General features: G+C 36.9%; 1 protein-coding gene across 4 annotated transcripts in view; it reads right to left on the reverse strand.

Annotated features, from left to right (window-relative positions):
* Nucleotides 1-944: 944 nt before the first annotated feature.
* The window catches only part of PTPN4 (protein tyrosine phosphatase non-receptor type 4), a 109,994-nt gene continuing 88,554 nt past the window's right edge, over nucleotides 945-22,384 (reverse strand). For 3 of the 4 annotated variants that reach the window (XM_062004540.1, XM_062004538.1, XM_062004539.1), the window contains 11 exons: nucleotides 19,966-20,049; nucleotides 19,825-19,881; nucleotides 18,348-18,504; nucleotides 15,610-15,776; nucleotides 12,971-13,061; nucleotides 12,824-12,885; nucleotides 12,040-12,186; nucleotides 9,626-9,754; nucleotides 8,028-8,176; nucleotides 4,174-4,309; nucleotides 945-1,745 (listed from right to left, as the gene is read on the reverse strand). In XM_062004540.1, the coding sequence (XP_061860524.1) occupies nucleotides 1,659-1,745; nucleotides 4,174-4,309; nucleotides 8,028-8,176; nucleotides 9,626-9,754; nucleotides 12,040-12,186; nucleotides 12,824-12,885; nucleotides 12,971-13,061; nucleotides 15,610-15,776; nucleotides 18,348-18,504; nucleotides 19,825-19,881; nucleotides 19,966-20,049 (1,266 nt within the window). In that variant the 3' untranslated portion in view covers nucleotides 945-1,658. Of the gene's footprint in view, nucleotides 1,746-4,173; nucleotides 4,310-8,027; nucleotides 8,177-9,625; nucleotides 9,755-10,373; nucleotides 10,474-12,039; nucleotides 12,187-12,823; nucleotides 12,886-12,970; nucleotides 13,062-15,609; nucleotides 15,777-18,347; nucleotides 18,505-19,824; nucleotides 19,882-19,965; nucleotides 20,050-22,384 lie in introns of those variants that run through there. The other variant, XM_062004541.1, reaches the window with a different exon arrangement.

Raw genomic sequence — 22,384 nt, forward strand, 5'->3', positions numbered from 1 at the left:
CAAAGTTATGCTGTCACAGGGCAGTCAAAGAAGTGACTGATTATTTTCTCACAGTACATTACCCTAGATACCTTCTTCTGACTTGGCTTCTCCTGTACTAGAAAAAAATATTTCAAAACTGGGACATTTATGTATCTTTAGAATGAGCTCAGATACTGTATCAGACAAATATTTCTTACAAATCTTCTACCTACTTAACTAAGAAACAACCCGATACCACTGGAACAATTTTGCACCAGCACAACAGAAGGTGGCTGGGGTCAGCATGGAAGTAAAACAAAAGTTCTGGGACAACTTCATAGTGTTCTTCTCCCTTCCCCCCACAACCACTGAAACAAAAAAAGGCAGACCTGTACGAACATGGCTTGAAATCAACTATGAGGACTTAAAAAGTAAATGGTTAGCAGATAATGGAATCAAATCACATCTGATTGTAAGTTCAACTTAGTTATCAGTGCTATTAAAAAGTTATGTTCTAATCGAGTAAGACAACTATTCTCAATAAGAGGATAAAACAAAGTATCAGCTTCTAATGACCTACCAGCATTTCATACTAAGCTGCTAGTAAGTTACTAGTTGGAAGGAATGAAGGAATGTGTCAGATTTTTCACATAATTACAACACAGCAGCATACAATGCTCATTCATTAAGTTGGCAGAGGTGCTTTTTTTGCTACCGAGAGTAGCACGCAGGTACTTTTATAAGGAAAGAGGGAATGGTATTTCCATGACCCCTTGTGGTAACACATTCCAAGCACCAAGGGCCATTTTAAAAATCTGAACCCATTAAGACAATTATGACAGGACAATACCACCCCCACAGAATCATGAGTGCCTTTCACTGGATGTACGCTGTAGGTCTCAAGGCACTTAAGGGGTTAAGACATAATGCATGCACTAGTTCCCATCACGTAATCTTAAATTATATGAATCAGAATACACCAGTGTATGACACACAAGCTGTGTCCAAGAAATGCTGTTTATTATTTTTTTTAATGTACTTTTAAATTTTATTGTTGTTATTTTGTACAAGATGCTGGTAAGTGGGCATTATGCAGCTACTGCTGGGTTAACACAGACGCCAGCTCTCCTCTAACAACCAGCTGGTCTCTAGTAAGAGTGTAGGACAAAGTGTGCTGCATCAGTAGGCAGTGTGTATCTATCTAGTATTGGCAATATTGCTAATGTTGTAAAAAACAAAACAGTGAGAGTCTGTACATTGTAAATAAACCTAGCACTGGAAAAAGACCATGGCTTAGTGTATTTTTTCATTTGTTTTTCATTTTAAGAGACAAGGGTGTAAAACAGAGTGACGTAATTCCAAGCCTTGTTTGTAGCAATTCAACCAGAAGCGCAGTATATGGCACTACAATGAAATATCGTAGATTACCCTGAACACAATTAGTTCTTTTCAGTTTATGGTTTGTTCGGAGCAAAGCACGAAAATAAAGTCTTCAAACAGATGAAGGTTAGAAGAGATTCAGAGACTGATTTTGTTTCAACGTAAAGTGCAACAGTGCTGAAGTTTTCAAAGTCCTTTGTCAATTCTTTGCTGTACTTCATTATCATTTCCTGCAAGCAGTACTATGGCACAAAGAATGCTGCCAGTTCATCATAGAGGACGGGATTCCTCAATTGATATCCTAGGTTTTTTCCTCTTTACTTATGCAGTGATGCTTGTAAAGGTTTAATAAATCCTTCTTCATACACCTTCAAAATAGCTTCACACACAAATCTGTATTGACTCTGAAAAGGAAAGTAGATTCAGTTAATTTTAAAGAAACACAATTGAACCATGTCATCTGGAAACAACAAAGGCTTCCAAGACCGCCCCATCCATTCTCTTGACAGGCCAAGAACTGTGCCTCAAAGTTACTTTACGAAACAAAAAACAAATGAACTTTATATTAAAACATCTCGTTTTTCAACAGAAGAATGGGATAAAGGGAACTTTTGGTATATAACTCAAAGTCATACCCACAAAAACATTACTATTATTAACATGTCACCTATTTAGTAATTTTCTGCTCTTCATTTCATTGCTGAAGTTTCACTCACCTGAGGCTTCCACACACTTTGGTATGAAGCTAGAGTTTCAAAGCACATTTTCAGAACTTACATTAATTCTGGCACATTACTGCCATCTTCCTCTCAGAATTTGATAAAAAAGGAAATTGTTTCCTGTTTCAAAAGGCCAGAAGTCCAGGTTTTTAACATTATATCATGTCTAACTCTGCAATATATTCAAGTCTAGCATACATAGAGGACATTAATATATTGTTTTAAACAAACAGTAGTTAAAATAATCAACAGTAAATGAAAATAAAATGAAATAAAATCATTGTTTTGTAAAGCATCAAGACTAACTAATCCTGCATAATGGTGTATATGCTGGTCAGAAAGTCAGCATTCCTGCCTTTTCAGTGTCATGGAATACCTCTTACTATGCAGTAATTAGTAATGCATGTCTTAAATAGGCACAGTAACAGATTTAGTAACAGAATCATTATGTAGTGTGATGTGGCATGTATATTAAAATCATTAAATTTATACATGTGTCTAAAATACTATTTTGCCCCCAGTGCTCCCTGAAGGAGATTCACTCATCTTACAGGACGCCCAGCAGACACCCACCCATAGGGCCATCTTGTGGACACTCAGGGGAGCCTTCAGGATATACCGAAAAGATTAGGAAGAGAGCGCCAAAGAAGAAATTGTAACAGCTAGTGTTTATGAAATCGTAAAACAACCACCAAAACCAAACCACAACACTTAAAATCCTGCATTATCCTTTCTCCTGATGGCAGTACACCTGCATTACACTCCAGCTTGAAAATTCTAGTTTCTCTAAGAAAAATGAGACCAGAAGATATGTAAGATATGCTGTGAACAAATGTAGTTTAAACTCCTTACCACTGTCCCTCCTACCTTCACTAATAAAACTCTTTTCCTCTCTCAGTATGCTAGACAGATATGCTACTTACACTGTACAGTCATCACAAACAGCAAGAGCTATTCTTTATTATTTATCATAATTTTCCTCAGCCTTCCTGTGGTAGCTGAATAAAAAGTTTTTTTAGTGGAACACTACAATGGGACAACAGCACTGAATGCTATATGATCTAGAAATGGAGGCTCATGTGTACTTTTTGTCAGTCTGAACAGTCTCTGAAGAACACAAAAGGTTTATTCAAATTTGATTACAAGAACAGCAGCAGGGACATTAAAATTACTACTGTGAGTAACTACCTTCAGGAGATTGTGGGTGAGATTTAATATTGGATCTAGTCCCTTTTCTCCTTCAAAATACTTTAAGTGCTAGGAATAAAAATATACTATTAATTAGTGATTAAAAAAAACCCAACAAACATGAACCAGTCAGAGCTTGGAACATCCAAGAGTTAGTTTGCTTGGGGTTTTTTTGAAAGACAACACAACTCAATTTTCTGACACATTTTCAGAAAATGCCTAAAAAGAAAACACAAACTGCTCTTAGAGGTATCCAATACCTGACTGATAGAAGTTTGTAAATCTGTTCTAAAACGTTTATAATTCTGAGATGTAATATTTTAAGTAACATTGCAATTATCTCAAAAAAAACCCTGAAACATCACAGATACAGGAAAAATTCCAACATCACTACTTTTTTAGACTAAGTACATTTAAAATTACTTTGATAGATCTTGCATGAGATTTACTTACACTGATTTTTAACTACTATTTCTCTGATTATTTCTAGTCCCTACAGGGAAAAGTTAAGGCTTCTTTTTACTATAACTAAGGCAATATAAAACCACTGAATTGCATCACTGAAGGTCTTTCTTGCATGTCTTGGATCTTTCTGTGTCTTAACATCTGGAATTAGTCCTCTGCTTTCTTCATTTAGTAAATTTTGCACTATTGAAAACTGTTCCTTTTTAACATTAATTGCCAGGTATCCCTGGAACAGCTGCTGCTTTTTTCAAGTTCTCTTCATAGAAATTGAAATAATTTTTCCTTTCCACCAGGCTTAACAATTTATTCCTGCTTGAAGTCAAGACTACAGCTAAACTAGACAAAACTGACCTCTTTGCAACATGATCAACAGCAGGTATATTAAAAATCCATCTAATGATATGACTACACCATAGGAAATTATTATTTTGCAACACAGAACAGCAAGTATGATACTCACAGGTGTTTGGATCATCATGGCTCTTTGATCTCTCATGGTTCTTACAATGTCTAAAGGATAAACAGGCTGATTGCACTCAATGAGACACATAGCTGTCTCCATAGTGATAAGAACTCCAGTCCGTCCAATCCCAGCACTGGAAAAAACAAAACCAAAAACTCCAAATGGAGATGGAAATCAAGTGTCTAAAATATAGTTCATACTTAAAGACCCTCCTTCTCAAGGATTCTCACAACTGATTGTTATGATTCCCATACTATCAAGGCAGGGGTTAGACAGACTGTGTCTGTGCAACTGGAAGCCTCCATTTTTCCTGAACAGAGTAAAACACAATTGGTGTAGAATTGCTAGCGCTCTGAAGAGGAACTGTCTTCACTTGAGCAGAATTTACAAAGATTTATTCATCTCATGTTATATACTAATATCTAGACAATAACAAGACACAAGGATACTTAGCATACACTGTGCACTTGGTGTCAATCAAACCTTAACTAGAATGACAGTTACTGGAACATTGGGCCAATTTGATAACATCACGTTTATGTTCTTGAAGTGATCCTTACCTTCACCCATCAGGAACAGAACAATCACTGGAAATGTTTGAAGGGTGACAATAAGGATAATTTTCTTAGCATTACAAATTACATGAGGTATGGAGGAGTCTGAGGGGTGACCTCATTAATGTTTACAAATACATAAAGGGCAGGTGTCAGAAGGATGGAGCCAGGCTCTTCTCAATTATGTCCAATGACAGGACAAGGGGCAATGGGTACCAGCTAGAGCACAAGAGGTTACAAAGAAATACACAGAAGAATTTCCTCACTGTGAGGGTGAGGGAGCACTGGAACAGGCTGCCCATATGGGTTGTAGAGTCTCCTCCTCTGGAGACATTCAAAACCCATGTGGATGAGTTCCTGTGTAACCTACTCTAAGTGGTCCTGCTCTGCCAGGGGGATTGGAGTGGATGACCTTTCAAGGTCCCTTCCAGCCCTTGAGATTATGTGATTCTGTATCTAAGCCATGTAGATTGAAAACGAATATGTAAGAGCAATCCCTTTCATGACAAAGAAGAAATGTAACATATTTATCTTGGAATAGCAAAACTGTTAAGAGAGCTTATGTGAATCATCTTGAGCTTAAAAATATAACACATACAAATCTTTATCAGCATTTCTTTACATATACAGACACTTTTCTGTAAGTCGCAGTCCTCAAAGACTGAATATTGAATCTTGAACTTGATAATCAGTTTCAAATCCAAATTTTTCGTATTCAAGAAAATTATGTTGCACTTGTGAAGTTAAAAACCACAATCTTTCTCCGTATTTGAGTAAGGGACCAAATCCTTATTTTCAAGTGCCAGCACAATCTCAACTCATACAACTAGTATTTCAGTCAATAAATTCTAAAATAGTTAATACTAACATTCCAAACTTTGAAACTTAATTGTTCTGAGGTTGAACCATAACTTCACATTAAGTCTAGCCAAACTACTACTTTAAGTCTTTGCCCAGAAGGTGGCATTAAAGCTATTATGTATTTCAGTGATGTCATGAGAATTCTATGACAAGATGTAAATGTGCTGGTTATATAAAATTGTTCAATAGCATTTTTCATTTTTCTAGAATTCATACACACAGAATTTATATTCAGAATCCAAACAGGAACAGTATATGTCAAAGAACCTACTGACTAATTTTACAACTTCAAAAGACTGAGAGAAGGGCAACAACAACGATGGAAAATGTGATAATTTCCATATGATAAGTATCAGGTTAGGACTCTTCAGCTTGGAAAATGAAATCATTGACTGATAGAAGGGAACACTGAGACAGGACATGAAAATCAAGAAGAGCATGGATAGGATGGGTGGCTCACCATGTCATCTATGACAAAAATCAGAAACCATTTAAACTAAACTAGTAGAAGCCTTGTAAAAATAAAAGCAAACACATGAAGCTTTGAAACTCATGCTTTATGTAGTTCAAGGTAACAAAAACCTTTCCAATTTCTGAAAGGTTTTGTGGCTTTACAGTCTCTCTGGGTTTTTGTTTCGGTTTGTTTTTAAGCTACTAGTGTACAAAAGAAAAGTCTTCCTACATCAGCTACTTGGATTCTCCACACTTAAGCTAGCAGATCAGTTCTGAAAACAAGTTTCACCATTTTGTTGCACTAATGCCTTGTCCTATCAAACTGAACAGATGATGAACACTGTGCATACACCGTAAGGATGAACTCCTGGGCTCCTTCAGCTTGACTCACTAATGGAACTTCGTTATACTTACCAACAACCACCAAGTTAGGCCAACTAAATAAATGATATTAAACTGATTTCCTCTCTTCTGTGAAACGTAAAATTGTTATAAATGTTGGTATTGAATCTATCAGTGAGGAGCCAAACCGGTGCCTCGTTAATAGGGATGAAACTGTTCTTGCTCTCCAAAGTTGTTGTCCCAGTGTCTTTGCAGACTTGCACACCTTATATTTTAAAAGTTATATTTGTCGGATATTTTCACTACTTCTTCACAACCGTATCAACCAAGTATATCAATAATGGAAATTGAAGAACAGTATCATTTTGCACAGTGGCATTCTGGTACCCGTTTCCCTGGTTAGTAAGATGCAGCCTGACCAGTATAAATCAAAAGAGAGAACAAAACCAACTAAATACCATTTCTGATAGACAAAGCATTAAAAACAGAAAATACTTTTCTCTCCTTTTTTTCAATAACATCTAGTTTACCTGTAGATTACATAGTCTTTGAATTAATCTTATCCCTTAAACCCCTCAGCTTCTCTCTGAAACGGGAACGATGCATACCTGACTCAGGAACAGTGACTGTCTGGGGAGCATTCAAAAACTTAAGAGATTAAATATTATTAAGAGAAATGCTCCCCAATAATTGGTATCGTATATATTTATTTGAAGACATTTGGCATGATGTATTATTAAGTATTTAAAGAGATTAAGATTCTTAAGTTTACCATAGGAATGCAGAATGCCATTAAAAACTATTGTAAAAGAAGAAAAACCACTACACATTTCATGTGTATGTAAAAATCCGAGTAAGAGTTATTTTGATAAGACTAAGAATTTAATAAGTAAGGGTTTAATAAGAGTTATTTAAACTCTTGACAGTAGTAAACTGTTGAGAAAAATGTTTTCTTGATGCATGCATCAAAAGATCACGTAACCTAAGACTGCAGACTCTCTTATTTGATTATTGCATAGGCCTCTTACTTTTTCTGTGGATTATTTATACTACTATTCCGGAATTCTTTTAGAATATAGTCATCATGAGGAAAAGGAATCCCTTTTTTCTATTGTATGTAGCAACAGGACAAGGGGTAATGGGATGAAACTGGAACACAAAAAGTTCTCTTAAACATAAGAAAAAACTATTTCACTGTGAGGGTGAGGGAGCCCTGGCACAGGCTGCCCAGGGAGGGTGTGGAGTCTCCTTCCTTGGAGGTCTTCAAGACCCACCTGGACACATTCCTGTGTGACGTGATCAAGGTGGACCCATTCTATGATTCTATGAAAAAGTTTGTAAATATCTTTTGTCATTTCCCTGAATTAATCTATAAACTGTTATCAAAAGCATTTAATTTGTAAACAAAACACTTCCTCCCAAAAAGCAAAATCCCTGCACAGATCAATGCATGTAGATACTCAAAATGCTGTATATTGGAACATCATCACAACTTTAAGTGATTATTTAATTTACATGTTGAGTACTCCTCTCAAAAGCAGAGACAAATAAATGTTTCTTTAACAACAAGTAACAGAAAAGCTATTTGATGATAAACAAGGTCAGCTTGATGATTTAATAAAGTTAGAAAGAAGTGGATACCTGCAATGAACAACAACAGGTTCTTCTCTGCCAGCCCTCTTCTTTCGCACAAGACAGACGAAATCCAGGAAATCGCTGGAATCATCAGGAACCCCATGATCAGGCCATGCTATGTACTGGATTTGAGTTAGTTGGCGGCTTTCCTCTTTCTAATCAGAAACAAAGTTTATTCAAGGGTAATTCAAGTCCCATAAAAAAAAAAAAAAAAAAAAAAATTTAAAAATAATCATGTTCTTTAGAAACCTCAGTGGTACATTTACAGCAACTTGTACCCATAATAAAAATGGCTTCAGGCAAACCAGCAGCTTACTAGTCATTGCTCACCCTGGACTTCACAGAACTACTTTATTTTTTTTCTTGAAGTCAAAAAAGGCAATCCACAAATGTTTACATCTTCAACAGGTTAAAAAAAGTTACATGTCATGTAATAACAAAGCAGCTCAAGTATACCAATGATCTACCTAAATACCATATGTACAAGACGGTGGTCAATTTTTTAGCAAAACAAATTTAACGGTAAGAGGTGTTCTCTTACTAGATCAAATGAGAGAATCTGGGTAAGGAGAGGAGACACAACTTTCAGGTAGAAAATCTGAAAAAAGGAAAGGAGGAAAGTCTGAAGGAAACTTCAGACTCCATATGAACAGAAGGATTGTTTTGGCTTTATCTGCAGCTCTTAAGCGTATCCAGTGGACTATACTTAAGATGAAGAATGATTTTGTTTTCCACTCCCTCCTGCCACTTGCTCTAATGTCACAAACATAGCATGTTTCTGGTTAGGGTAGAGGACAGGCTGTATAATTAGTGTAAAAGCAGGAGTTACCACGCTTTAAATAATCTTTAGGCACAGAATAGTTTACAGGGGTTCTACTGCTCATAACAAATTAATAATTGTCTGAACAGGACACGGGAAAGGAATTTTAACTGCAAAGTGACTACAAGGCAGGTCTATAAACCTGCCATCTCATCTGGTAACCAGTTCAGTGAGAAATGAGTACATAAACTAAATTCCAGATACTCATTTTCCAAACATTTCTGAGACTGAAATGGAAAACTACATGTGCCTTGAACATCATGCAATGCATGTTCAAGAAAGTCCTTGTTTACATGGAGTCACCAATCTTAATTCATCTTTCTCTCAGTAGGATTTATCTTCCATACACTTGTACATATTCTCCAAGACGGAATCATTAAGAGCTGTTTGCATCTTCAAAGACAGAATTTCAGTTGCAATATTTTGAAAACATCAAAGGAATAGTAAGTTTTTCAACTTCTTTAATTCCCGTTTTTCTTTGGTCAGGACATGAAAAGCACGAGTAAGGACTTTTAAGACAAATAATACATCTTTTATGTGATTTAAAGCCATTTACTATGATTATGGAGACTGAATCTTCATGGTATTTTGCCTATCACTCTCAGAGTAGAATTTATACCAGGTAAGTACACGGCAATGAGTAGTTTTCCAAAGGCTTCTAGAAAGAAACAGTTCCCATTTATGTGGATAGGCCACCAAGTTGAAAAGCAAGTCTGATTATGTTAGCTAGTCTGTGAGGATTCCACAGATTAATACTTAAAAATATACAATATTATGATTTTACCTCCAGATTAGTCAATGTCATTTCTCGAAAGACATAAGCAGGATTTCCTTCTTCTGAATGGCAAGTAATCTGGAAATTTCCATACGAAGAGCTTCCTGATGGCTCTGGCCAGTACTGATGGCACTTAACCTATGGTCAAGATATTTTTGAAGACGTTTGTGTTTAAATTCAGAGTATTATTTCCATTCTCTCTAGTTCTTTACACCTTTATTCATTAAAGATTATTTTGCTCATTTTGTAATCACTATCAACTTACTTACCAAATGGACTGTGTTACCTAATTGTTGTTTATAAAATAAGGTAATTGCAGAGACTTCCTGGTTCTCTTTTCAAGACACCACATGCATGAGCACTTAACGTTAGTTTACCTGAGAGCCCTTAACTTTCACACATTGTCTTTTAAGTGTATCTATAAATATTTCATCTTAACACTTGAGTGACAAAGATGCTGCTTTAGAAACATTTCTGACCTCCAAAATCCTAATCTAATCTTCTCAAAGCACATTTATATGGGAAAAAAACATATTTAAAAAAAAAAGGCGATACGCAACAAAAAAGTTGCTGAACTAAAGCAGAAATTAGAGGGATGCAGATGGTGGGCTTCAAAGACTCTTGATGAAGTCAAATGTCAATGAAAACTTCAAACACTAAGATTTTCAGATAAATTGCTTAAACACCTAATTACAGAGGTCATTTCAGCTCAAGTGTACTTTTGTTTTTCCAACCCACCTGGCGATTCTTTAAGAGCAGCCAGATTTGCAGACTTCCTGCTCCACTGAGACATCCTGGCATGCAGTGGGATAGTGATGTCAGTAGCCTCATGATCAGCTTTAGAGCAGGGAGTCTGCCTATGGGTATAAGACAGATAAGTCCTTTTATTTCATTATTAAGGAGCTCTACAAAGAACTCCACAAATATCATTACTGAAGGGGTGGGGGAACCTCAGAGAACTGCTATTGCAAGTCTGCTCTTAGCAGATCTGCAAAGAAAATTCAAATTAAAAGGGCACTTGTACTGAAATTCCCTCCAATCGTGTTTCTTTGGGAGCAGGCAGCATCGTGCTAACACTGAGTCACTGAAAAACAGTTTAAAAACACTGCAATTCCTCTACAATTATTTTAATTACATGTAGAGGCCTGACCTCCCACCAAATATATGGTTAGTAAAACTTTAAACTATATACAGGCAACTGATCTCTGTCTGAGCTGATTAGAACACCCACAGTCTACTGTAAATCAATCTTCAAAAAAAAAATCCTGAACGTGGAGAAACTCTACTCAACTTTTATGCCAGATTACCATTTCTGTCCACATATTCAAGCAGTCAGTGCAACTATGAATGCTCCAGACTAATACTCAACAACTCTGGAATTACACCGTGTGCACGACCAGATTTGATTTGGTTTACTGTCTCAAAGAACAAAGCTGCATAAAAGGCTATTAAGGAGAAACTATAGTTGGGAAAAAACCCCACAACCAAAACCAACCAAACCACAAAACACATCTGAAGCTTTTTACAGTACCACACACAATTAGTTTTAGTAATTTATAACTAACTGCTTTATTACTAGTACCTTGTTTTAACACATTTTGGTATGGAAACGACTTAGAGGACAGTGATTCTCTCATGCCATTAAACAAATGTTTATAGCCACAGAAGAACATCTTACAAAAACTTTTAGATTTCAAGCTTATCAAGGATTCTCTTAAAGACAGCACAGGACCTTAAGCTTACAAAATTCTGTTAGGTTGCCTTAAATAATTAATATCTCTACATATCAAAAACCTAATCTACTAGTGAAACTTCTTGGAGTTGCTTCATTTGAAGTTAGAAGAAAAACTTCCTGAAGCTAAATTCTGGTAGCTTTTTACTTTATGAAAAAGAATGGAACAAAAAAGACTAAAAATACTTTTAAGAAATCCACAAAGACTTCACTGTATTTTGGAGCTGAACAAAGTTGGAATATTAGCTACATTAACAGCATCAGAAAACTTCAAATGTAAGAGTCATCATTGCAATAGTACAAGGAATACACTGCCCTTACAAAAAAATGTCATAGAATAGCTTTGGTTTGAAGGGATCTTTAAAGGTCATCTACTTCCACCCTTCTCTGCAATGAGAACGGACATCTTCAACGAGATCAGGTTCCTCAGAGCCCAATCCAACCTGACCTGGAGTGTTTCCAAGGACGGAATACCTCCACCTCTCTGGGTAATCTGTGCCACTGTTTCACCACTCTTGTTAAAAAAAGATTCTTCTGTCTATCTAGTCTGAATCTGTCCTCTTTTAGTTTAAAACTGCTACCCCTTGTCATGTTATATGTTGTAATAGTATATTGCTCTAATATTTTAAAGGCTAATCAACAGATTTTTAGAAGATTACACAAGTAGAATTTAAGGAAATCTTTTACTTACTCTGCCTCGTTCAACTTGAGTCGTTAACATAACAACCATAGATGAGCCTTGTTCCCAAGTCATCTGCCAAAAATCAGGACAAGTGTTCGGTAATGGACCTTGACAAGCAATGTATTGGTTTATTATTGTGGAAGAAGGGATTTCCATCTAAGAGAAGACAAAGCCATTATTTCAATTCTTATAGTAAACAAGTCAGGCATCAGACATATAGTGTTTAGTAGCTAATACCTTAAAAAAATAATCAATTATATTAATGTTATTTATTATAAATTTGGATTGACACAGATAAAATTCTTCCAAATGTTTTATGTACAAATTTATTACAAAGATCTAAGTAGTCACTATAATAAAGATTAATGGTCAAAAAAAAAAAATGACAGACAAGTTGGCAAATAATTCAGGTGCAAACATTTAATGACTGTTGGTTTCTGCCACTACCTTTTAGAATACTGATCTTGGAATTTAATCTGTGTAAAAGAAGGTGTTGCCAGTTTAAACTTTACTGATGTTGAACACTACTACTATGTTAGTAATCAAATAAGAAGGATGAATTCCTCTGGTAGAGGGCTCGCTTCCCTTAGCATTTTCTCTTTTTCTTGGTTTTATTTATAAAAACCAGCTGCCACAAAGCATTAGAAAGTATCTACAGTAAACTTCAAACAATCTGACTACAATTTTATCAACAATTCTAGTCCGAACTACACTTATGATTTTTTTTAAACCAACTTCTCCATGGAAAAACTGGAAAATTAATGTCAGAAGTCTTTTGAGAAATACTACTCACATTTATATAATTTGCATTGATGTAATCCTCATTACTTTTTAAAATAACCCGTGTAGCATCATCTGAAAAAATTTTTAGATAGACGTTACTTATTTATTAACCACAGGAAAACACTTCTGGAACACACATACTAACACACATACTTACAAGGCGAAATGTCTCTGTATCTATTTTTGGAAATGTTTTGAGGTAATCTGGCACAAGACATTGTCATTCCAGGCTTTTTCCTATACAATTGCTAAAAGACAAAATTGATGGTCAGATCATAATATATGCAAAAGATCCATTAGTATATTATTTGCTTAGAGGTATCCTTTAGAACAGAACCACTGAGCACCAATAGCTTTAACACCCATGAAAGCAACTTTCAAAAGAAAGCATAGCAAATTTCATTAGGCTGTGGGGTCACTGAAAATATTCGAGACACCACAATTTTTTAAAATACTAACTGAATGTTAAATGTCATGCTTATGACAGGCAACTACCTACACTGCAGTTGTTGCCCTTTTTTTTTCCAGATGTCCTTCCACATTTCATAGAACCTTAAGGATGGTTTGGGTTGAAAGGGACCTTAAAAATCACCTAGTTCCAACCCCTGATATGGGCAGGGACACCTTCCACCAGACTGGATGCAGTGAACCCTGTGATACCTCATACTTGTCCTGCCTAAAATCTCTCCTGAGAGGTTCCTGCCCTCTGATGCCTCACCATGCACTGACACAACCCTTGTGCTGCAAATAGTATCAGTGAAATTATCCAGGTTCACTTTAAAAACTTTTAAACATAGTACTTGTTTGGAACGTTGAAAATGTGGTGAAGGAGAGATTTTTAAGTCATTTGAATATATAGAAAGACAAGATTTTTCTCAAAGTAAATATTATGCAAGTTCTTAAAAACAGTATGCCAATATAAAAGGTCATGGAATCATTACAGTTGGAAAAGATCTTTAAGATCATCAAGTCCAACCACTCACCTCACACTGCCAAGCCCATCACTAAACTAAACCATATCCCTTAGCACATCGTCTCTGCCTCTTGAATATCTCCAGGGATGGTGACACCACCACCTCTCTGGGCAGCCCATTCCAATGCTTAATAATCCGCTCAGTGAAAAAGTTCTTTCTAATGTCCAATCTAAATCTTCCCTGGTGCAACTTGAGCCCATTTCCTCATGCATTACTACAGAGAAGAGTTCAACTCCCACTTCACTACAACTCCCCTTCAGTGATTACATCTCCCTTCAGCCTCCTTTTCTAGACTAAACATTTCCAGATCCACTAGCCGCTCCTCATAAGACGTGTTCCCCAGACCCTTCACCAGCTTTGTTTCCTGTCTCTGGACATGCTCCAGCACCTCAATGTCCTCCTTGTAGCAAAGGGCCCAGAACTGGACACAGTATTCAAGGTGAGGCCTCACCAGTGCCAAAGACAAGGTGACAACTACCACCTTGGTCCTGCCAGTCACACTATTCCTGACACAGGCCAGGATGCCATTGGCTTTCTTGGCCACCTGGGCACACTGCTGGCTCATGTTCAGTCAGCCGTCAATCAAAACCCCCTTTTCTGCAGGACAACTTTCCAGCCACACATCCCCAAGCCTGTAGGGTTGCATGGGGTTCTTGTGGTCCAAGTGCAAGATTGGCACTTGGCCTTGTTGTACCTCATACATTTGGCCTTGGCCCATCTATCCAGCCCATCCATGTCTCTCTCTGAAGAGCCTTCCTGTCTGCCCAGCTTGGTGTCATTAGCAAATCTGCTGAGCATGCCTTTGATTCTCTTATCTAGATAATTGATAAAGACATTAAACAGAACAGGCTCCAAACACTGAGTCCTGGAGACCACTGCTAACTGGCTGCCAACTGGATTTATGTTCATTTACCACCACTCTCTGGGCCCAGTCATCCAGTAAGTTTTCTACTCACTCAAAGTAGATCCATCCAAGCCATGGGCAGCCAATTTTTCCAAGAGGGTGCTGTGGCAGGCTGAGTCAAAAGCCTAAATGAAGTCCAGGAAGACCACATCCACAGCCTTTCCCTCATCCACTAAGCTGGTCTTACATTTTATAAACATATATTGTAATATATAATACTAGGTCTCCATTTGGTGAGGAATTTACAGAAATCACACTGCTGTCTTTTACAAACCTACTGTTTCCTGCTTTAAGTCACTTCATCTCATGCATTAAAATCAGAATATCATTAAGGCACAACTTACTGCTAAAGAAAGACTATAGTTATCACGAGTTTTGGATCCCACTGAAAGTACACTGTTCTTCTGAAACATGCCATAAAACTCCCAAGTATTTATAAAAGACATTGTTACAATGACTCTTAAGATTGTGGTTGTAGCCCTTAAGATTAGGGTTGTATTTTCCACTGGTAATTTTACCCATCCTCATTGAGATTGTCCATAAAGCATCAACAGCTCAGTTACCATTCAGGTTCTACAGTAACTGAAGGTTTGAGTACAGAACACATACCTTTGTATATATTTTTCAGTCTTCATCTCTCAAAGTATTTTACTAGCATAGGTTTCTGACAACCACAACAAGATTTAAGTAATCAATAAATATATTTATAACAAACACTGAAAACTACTATTAGGATTATTCTATGGAGTAAGTTTGCACATACAATACAGGATTTTTAAAAGTTATTATTATGGAAGGCAATTGCTTTGGTAAAAGATGCTGACTACTAAAATTTATCTGGAATCTACTCTGCTTCAAATGATTACCATCCCAAAAGATTTGGAACTTTCACAGAGCTACAGGTGACATGGTACTCACATCAAACTGAGCCAAAACAGTTCCAGTGATAAGTCCCTCTGCTAGCTGAATCATGGATTCCCTCAGAGCGTTATCATCTTGATGGACACCATCAAGTGGAGATTTCTCAGGGATGTACTGGAAGTCAGGCTCACTCTCCAGCTTCTCTTCCACAACATCATAGACAGCTGTAACAAATAGAAGTATAAACAATCTGATTGAATATGCTGTTTGTGTAGTGGTTTTGCCTGGGCCAGGTTTTGGTAGTGGAGGGCTACAGGGGTGGCTTCTTTAAACAAAGAGCTGCCAGAAGCTTCCCCTGTAGTTGACAGGGCTAATGTCAGTCAGTTCTAAGATGGACCCCACAGCTGTACCAGGCCTGGCCAATTAGTGATTGAGGTAACACCTCTGAGAACAACATACTGGAGAAGGAGAAGAAGTTGCTGTGCAGTTGCTAAACTGCAACAGCAACAGGGAGTGAGAATGTGAAAACATCTCTGCAGACACCAAGGTGAGGGGGAAGAAGTGTCCAGAGAGATTCTTCTGTGACCTGTGGTGAGGACCATGGTGAGGCAGCTGTGCCCCTGCAGTCCATGGAGGCCATTGGGGAGCAGAGAACCAATCACAGCCGATGAAGGACGCCACATTGAAGCGGGTGGATGCCTGAAGCAGGCTGTGACTCTGCGGGAAGCCCACACTGGAGCAAGCTCCTGGAAGGACCTGGGAGTCCATGGAGAAAGAGGAGCCCAGGCCAGAGCAGGTTTGCTGTCAGGACTTGTGATCTTGTAAGGGACCCACACTGGAGTAGTCTGTTCCTGGAGGACTGTTGTTCTGGTGGAGGATCCACACTGGGGCAGTGTGTGAAGAACTGTAGCTCATGGGAAGGACCCACTTTGGAGAAGTTCATTAAGGACTATCCCCCCGTGGGAGGGACCCCACACTGTAGCAGTGGGAAGTGTGAGGAGGCTTCCCCGTGAGAGGAAGCAATAGCAAAGTCCATCTCTAATGAACTGACTGCTAGCCCCATCCCCCATGCCGCTGGGGGTGGAAGGAGGGAGAGTCCCAGGAAGAAGGAGGGGTGGGAGAAGGTGTTTTAGGATTCAGTTTTATTTCTCATGTCCCCATTTCGTTTTGATTATTCATTAGGAAATCAAACTATTTCTCCCCAAGCTGAGTCTGTTTTGCCCATGACAGTAATTGCTGAGCCATCTCCCTGTCCTTATCTTGACTCACAAACATCATATTTCTCTCTCCCCTGTACCGTTTAGAAGGAGGAGTGATAAAACAACTTGGTGCATCAGACAGGCACCCAGACAGGACTAAACCACCATAGTTTGGTAACGAAAGTTAACTCTAAGTCATTTATTTAAAAGAGTAAAAAAGATAAATCTTCCTCAAAAAGATAGACATTTACTAACACACTGATTTTAGACCCCATCAACAAAGGCAAGTAGCCTCTACTGATCACTACAGTTCATCATAAAATTATTCTTTTGGTGTCATAGTAATTTTAAGTGAAAGCACCGACTGCTACAATTTTTATCAAAACTCATGTTACACCTTGCCTTGTCTGATGTAACTCCCTAATCTCAGATTCTTACTCATGTCTCATATCATAACAGTTGCATTTACATTTTTACTCTGAACTGATTTTAGTCTACATTAATTAGGGCAAGATGTGCAGACCACCTGACGAAGTGCCAGTAATATCTGCCATTATAATGCTGTCAATGCTGTATGCACACCCTGTCTAAAAATAAACTCAAAAATAACATGCATCTTCTACTATGCATAACAGAGATGTACGCTGTTTGTTTGAAAGTCTGTTTTTAAATGACACCCCAAGGACCATGAAGGAAGAAACTAGCAACTCCTCACTTCCACAGCTCAAAAGTTTTTATCCAGAACACAAACAGAATCAACACATAAGGAGAAACCAGTCTAGTAATTCTGCAAACAAAGCTAATAAGGAAGCAAGCACTCAAAAGCTGCAAGAGAACTTACAAAGCAGAATGAGAGCACAAGCACAAATTAGTGAATAAAGGAAAAGTTGTTTATGAGGTGGCTGAGGTCTTCTTCGAAAGTAATTTCAATTATTCTCATTAAACACCATTATTTTTCATTTTACTTTTTGCTCTGCAACTGAATTATAATTGGGATGTGCGGCATCATTAAATCCAGTGACCATCTGCTGGCACTACTCCAACAGTGTATTTCATTAATATTTTGCACAAGCTGTTATTTAGACTGCATTTTTAGCACTTTCTTTTATTAAGCCTCCTCAAGTATAAATGTTACCAGTTGTTCTGGATTGTTTTAAAAGCATATGGAAGGATTTTGCATATATAAACCTCCAAAGTCATCCAAACACTGGGTGTTTGGTGAGGCATTTTTTGTTTGTTTGTGTTTGGTTTTTATTTTCCTTAGGGGAATAACAGCAACCTCAGAAACTCAATATCCATATAGCTTACCAGGCATTTTTATCAATGAAAGTGAGAACAAAATTTAAATCAGCTCTGTTAGAAATATTTTATCTCTGACTTTCCTATTAATTTTCAACACTTAACTGTGTACAGCTCCTTAGAGTACGGAATTGATCAAGATTTGTACAATATACTGTGTTATCGCAATTCCTTTTCAAAGAAGGGAGTTTTTACAAAAATGTAAAGCATTCCACCTCGGGACATAAAATGAAGGTTAGAAAATGAAAACAAGGGTATGGAATTTTTAATGAGCTTTATTTTGCACAAATTACTTACCATTGGGTCGAACTAGGAGCACAAGTTCCCCTGAGTGTCTCTCACAGCTAGCTTTAATAAACATAACAACTTGATCATGGGTATGTTCTGCTATATCCCTGCCATTAATCAGTACAACCTGGTCCCCTTCATTCAAACGAGGGACACAGAGATCAGCCTGTAAGGTGGAGAAAAAAGAAGTCAGTATAAGGCGGCCTTTCCCAATGTCTCACCTTAAAATAGCAACTTAAATTAACTATACTTGGGAACTCGAATCTTAACAGCCTGGTTGCTATGGTTGCTGCATTATATTCAAATGATAAATGTGTTATATGATACATAAGATGGTGCCACTTGCATGAACAAATCCATTTGCAACTAGGAGGTGAATGTCATTGTAACAAGTCTTTCAGCAGCTATTACTCCACTCCGGTTGAAGTAGAACACTCCACTGTTTCAATCATTTTTTATAAGCAATTAAAAACCGGTATATTCTTGTCTTTAAAGAGAAGGCAATAACATGGCAAAGCTTTGTCCAAATCAATTTCACAGGCTTAAACACTTCAGGTGGGAAATACTGCAACTGTAAATGACAGGAGTAAGACAAGGACCAAAGACAATGCACAAATCCCAGTAATCCCAAAGACAGGAATCAAGAAATAAAAATCATTGTTATAATCATAGTTTAAACACAGTTGCAGAAAAGAAAGAGCACGTGCCATCACAAATTATCTTCTTTGGAGACTGGGCATTTAAACCATTGAGACAAAATTATTTGTTACTAAATATTTCAGATATAATTAAAAGGGACAAGAACAAAGATTAAAATACTTTAAAATAGCAAAATATTCAAGTGTATTACTTAAATAATCACAAACAAACAGTTTGCTGTACTTCAAAAGGTATAAACAGAGCTGACTCCAGTCAGCTGAATACCAGGTCAGTATTTGTGGCAATCAATTGACAAAATATTGTGCCTAGTTTGAAGACACTCTTGGTAGTCACTAAACATCAGGAAAAACAGACAATCAGATCTGATGAATGATTCATGGTGTCTGATTTTATCTAAATCTTGGCTTTATTCAGCTACATCTGTCACTAAAATAAGAGAGATTTGCTATTTTAGTTATTTTTAACATACTAAAAGACTTTCAATGCATAATTTATGTGAAATTATATGAATGCTTATATTTTTAAAACATTAATGAAGTAAGTGTATTTTTAGGATGGCACAGCTCGAGAAACAGTCCATACTTAACATCTGTAATTCCCTGTCGTTTTCAGGCACTGAACTTTGTAAGAAAAAACATTTTTGAGGACCGAAGAACTTTCAAAAATATGTTATGTGCCCCATCAAATTCTTACTACTTTGCTTTGTTATGCTAAGGTTACAATACAAACTGATTTTCACAGGCAGTTATGAAATAATTTATGGTTTTGAATACCTATTTGAAGATACACAAATATTGCTATCAAGTTTGTTTTTTTGATAACTTACAGGTGTTCCTGGAGCTACCCTGGACACTATTACTGGCATCTTCTGATCGTATCCACCCTTTAAAAACAAATTAAGTAGTAATAAATCATAAATGTCAGAAAATAATCTTAAGAGACACAAAGCAAATAGATGTTTTGTTACCTTTACGTTGAAGCCAAATCTTCCATTTTCATCTGGCTTCATTTTGATCACAACAAGATTTTCATGTGGGATGCCACCATTAGGCTAGTAAACAAAAATTACATTGTATTAATATACCTTTTGTTCATAGTTAGACTTTGAGGATATTACATGCAATAATTTTGCAGTGTCCTCTTCAAGCAAATGGGGACCTCAGTGCTCTGCACTCATCAAGCTCTGACAACTTTAGTCGCTTTCTTATTTCATTATGATCACAACAACACTGTTAAAGAAACTCCCAACGAACTGGGGAATATTGGATACTTTTTTAACATGGAAAAATCAACTTAGTGCCACTGAAGTGATTCTTAGTTTGTTTAAATTTATTTAACAGATTTAACACTGGTTAGTATTTCTATAGCTTCTATGGAAGGATGCAAAATAGCACTACATAAATTCATTACAAGGAAATTTTCAATGTTGTCAAATACAGCCAAAGCACAGAGTCATTCAGAATGGAAGAAAATATCACACTCCCCTCTTATTAAAACAAGTATTTATGCATGTAAAAAAGTTCTAAACCCACAGGTTTAATAGGTAAAAGTAGCGTGCTCAACTTGGCTCATAAAAAATTAACTCAATTCCACCGCTAAGCTCTTGGTTAAAATAAAGCAGCACCACAACCCTGCCCCACTCCCCACATGCACAGTAATAAAAAGATGTCAACTTTGAGGAAGGAGAGGAAAGTAACAGTGAAAGGTATAATAATGAGAATAAAAGGTTATTAGGAAGCCTGATCATATGCAAATCATTTTAGCCTATGTACACTGGCACGGAAGAACAGACTCAGGTTCCTGGGCATAATGAACAAGCACCAAGTGCTCACCTGCAGTGTCTGGCATTCCCCAGACAAAAAGGGAATAATAATTTCCTGCTTTAAGAGGCTATTTTGAGCAGCAGTTTATAATGAAAACCTGAGGAGAGCACTGTATGTCATCATTAAACTGTTTTACTGAAAAGACTCCTAGGCACACGTGTCTTCAAATACTTCTGAACACTTTGGAGACTCAGGGATGACAGACAAAGTGCATTCTGGTCAGAAAAGCAACTTTGAAAGAAATAAAACAAATCCACATACCAAATCCTAAAATCTACAATTTCACAACATTTCAGTAAAGCTGCATTCCTCCTTCTCTAATTCCCAAAAATAAAAAGCCATCAGCAGACCAAATTAAATCTTCAATTACAACACTGTGCTGCATAAATACGGCCCATTGGACCACAGCAAACAACTGTATTGACAATGCACAGAGAAAAAAGAATCTCAAACAGCTGTGTTGATTTTGCAGAACTAAAAGGACTTAAAAAAAACCAACAGAAAGTTATTTTTGTCCATTTGATAGAGAAAGCTGAACACACAGCAGAAAAACTCGATGAGTAAAGTAGTATAATCTTTCAAACCAGAACAGTAGTTTAATATGACTCAGCTAAGCACTAACAGAATGCAAAACTGTTCAAAAATATGTTTCATTATTTAAAGCAAATTTTTTACAAAATTTCCGAAATCTTTGAGATTTTGTGATTCTGTGAAATGCCAAAAAAATCACAATTTTCACTTTTGAAAAAAATTTAATATGAGGTTTATGGGAATCTTAACTTTGTAACAAGGCCTGAAAGAACACCCCAAGCTTACAGTTCAGAATGCAAACAAAAATAAACCAAAGGCATTCCTAAAATATCAATTTGGGGAGCTGACTAATAATTTTGAATGTCTGAGGTCGGCAAAAATGTTGATACAGTATTTGCTACCTCTAGATGTTAAACAGTTTCCCCATTTTTGCAAAACATCTCTTGTCTCATGTAAGTATAAGACCAAGAACTATTTCTGCAAGGGCTAAAAAATAAAAACGGTCATCGAGATCTCCTCTCAGTCAAACAATAATGAACTTAGTAGCTTATTCATCTTGCATGTGTGTAAGTACCGAAAAAGAACTTTTGCTTAGTTTCATATTCTCTGTCACAGATCTCTTGGTAAAGTCTTTCTTGGAAATTCTGATCAGAAATGCAACACCAGATTCAAGAAGCCTCTCCTGACAAAACTGCTCTAGAAGCTGGCAGCGACTTTTAGTTTTGGCTTTTTAATAAAAGCTAGATTAAACATCAGAAGTAGTGTCTGCAATGTCACCTTTAAAATTTATGATAAATGACTTTTCTAAGAAGCAGTTAGTTAGAAATTTCTGCAGGTGTGCGGGGGGGGTCCTTCATTATGCGAGACGGGAGTGACCAGACACCAATATGATGTGCATCGACTCCAAATTTATTGTCACATAATCATCACTTACATACTTTTTCCAAATGTTGTATGCGTGCTACAATCACACGCTATGCATAAGGCCTCAAAGTTTCATTTTTGTAACAACTTAGACACCAACCTCATTGT

Source organism: Colius striatus, chromosome 11 (genome assembly GCF_028858725.1).
Source record: "Colius striatus isolate bColStr4 chromosome 11, bColStr4.1.hap1, whole genome shotgun sequence".
Taxonomy (NCBI): Eukaryota; Metazoa; Chordata; class Aves; order Coliiformes; family Coliidae; genus Colius; species Colius striatus.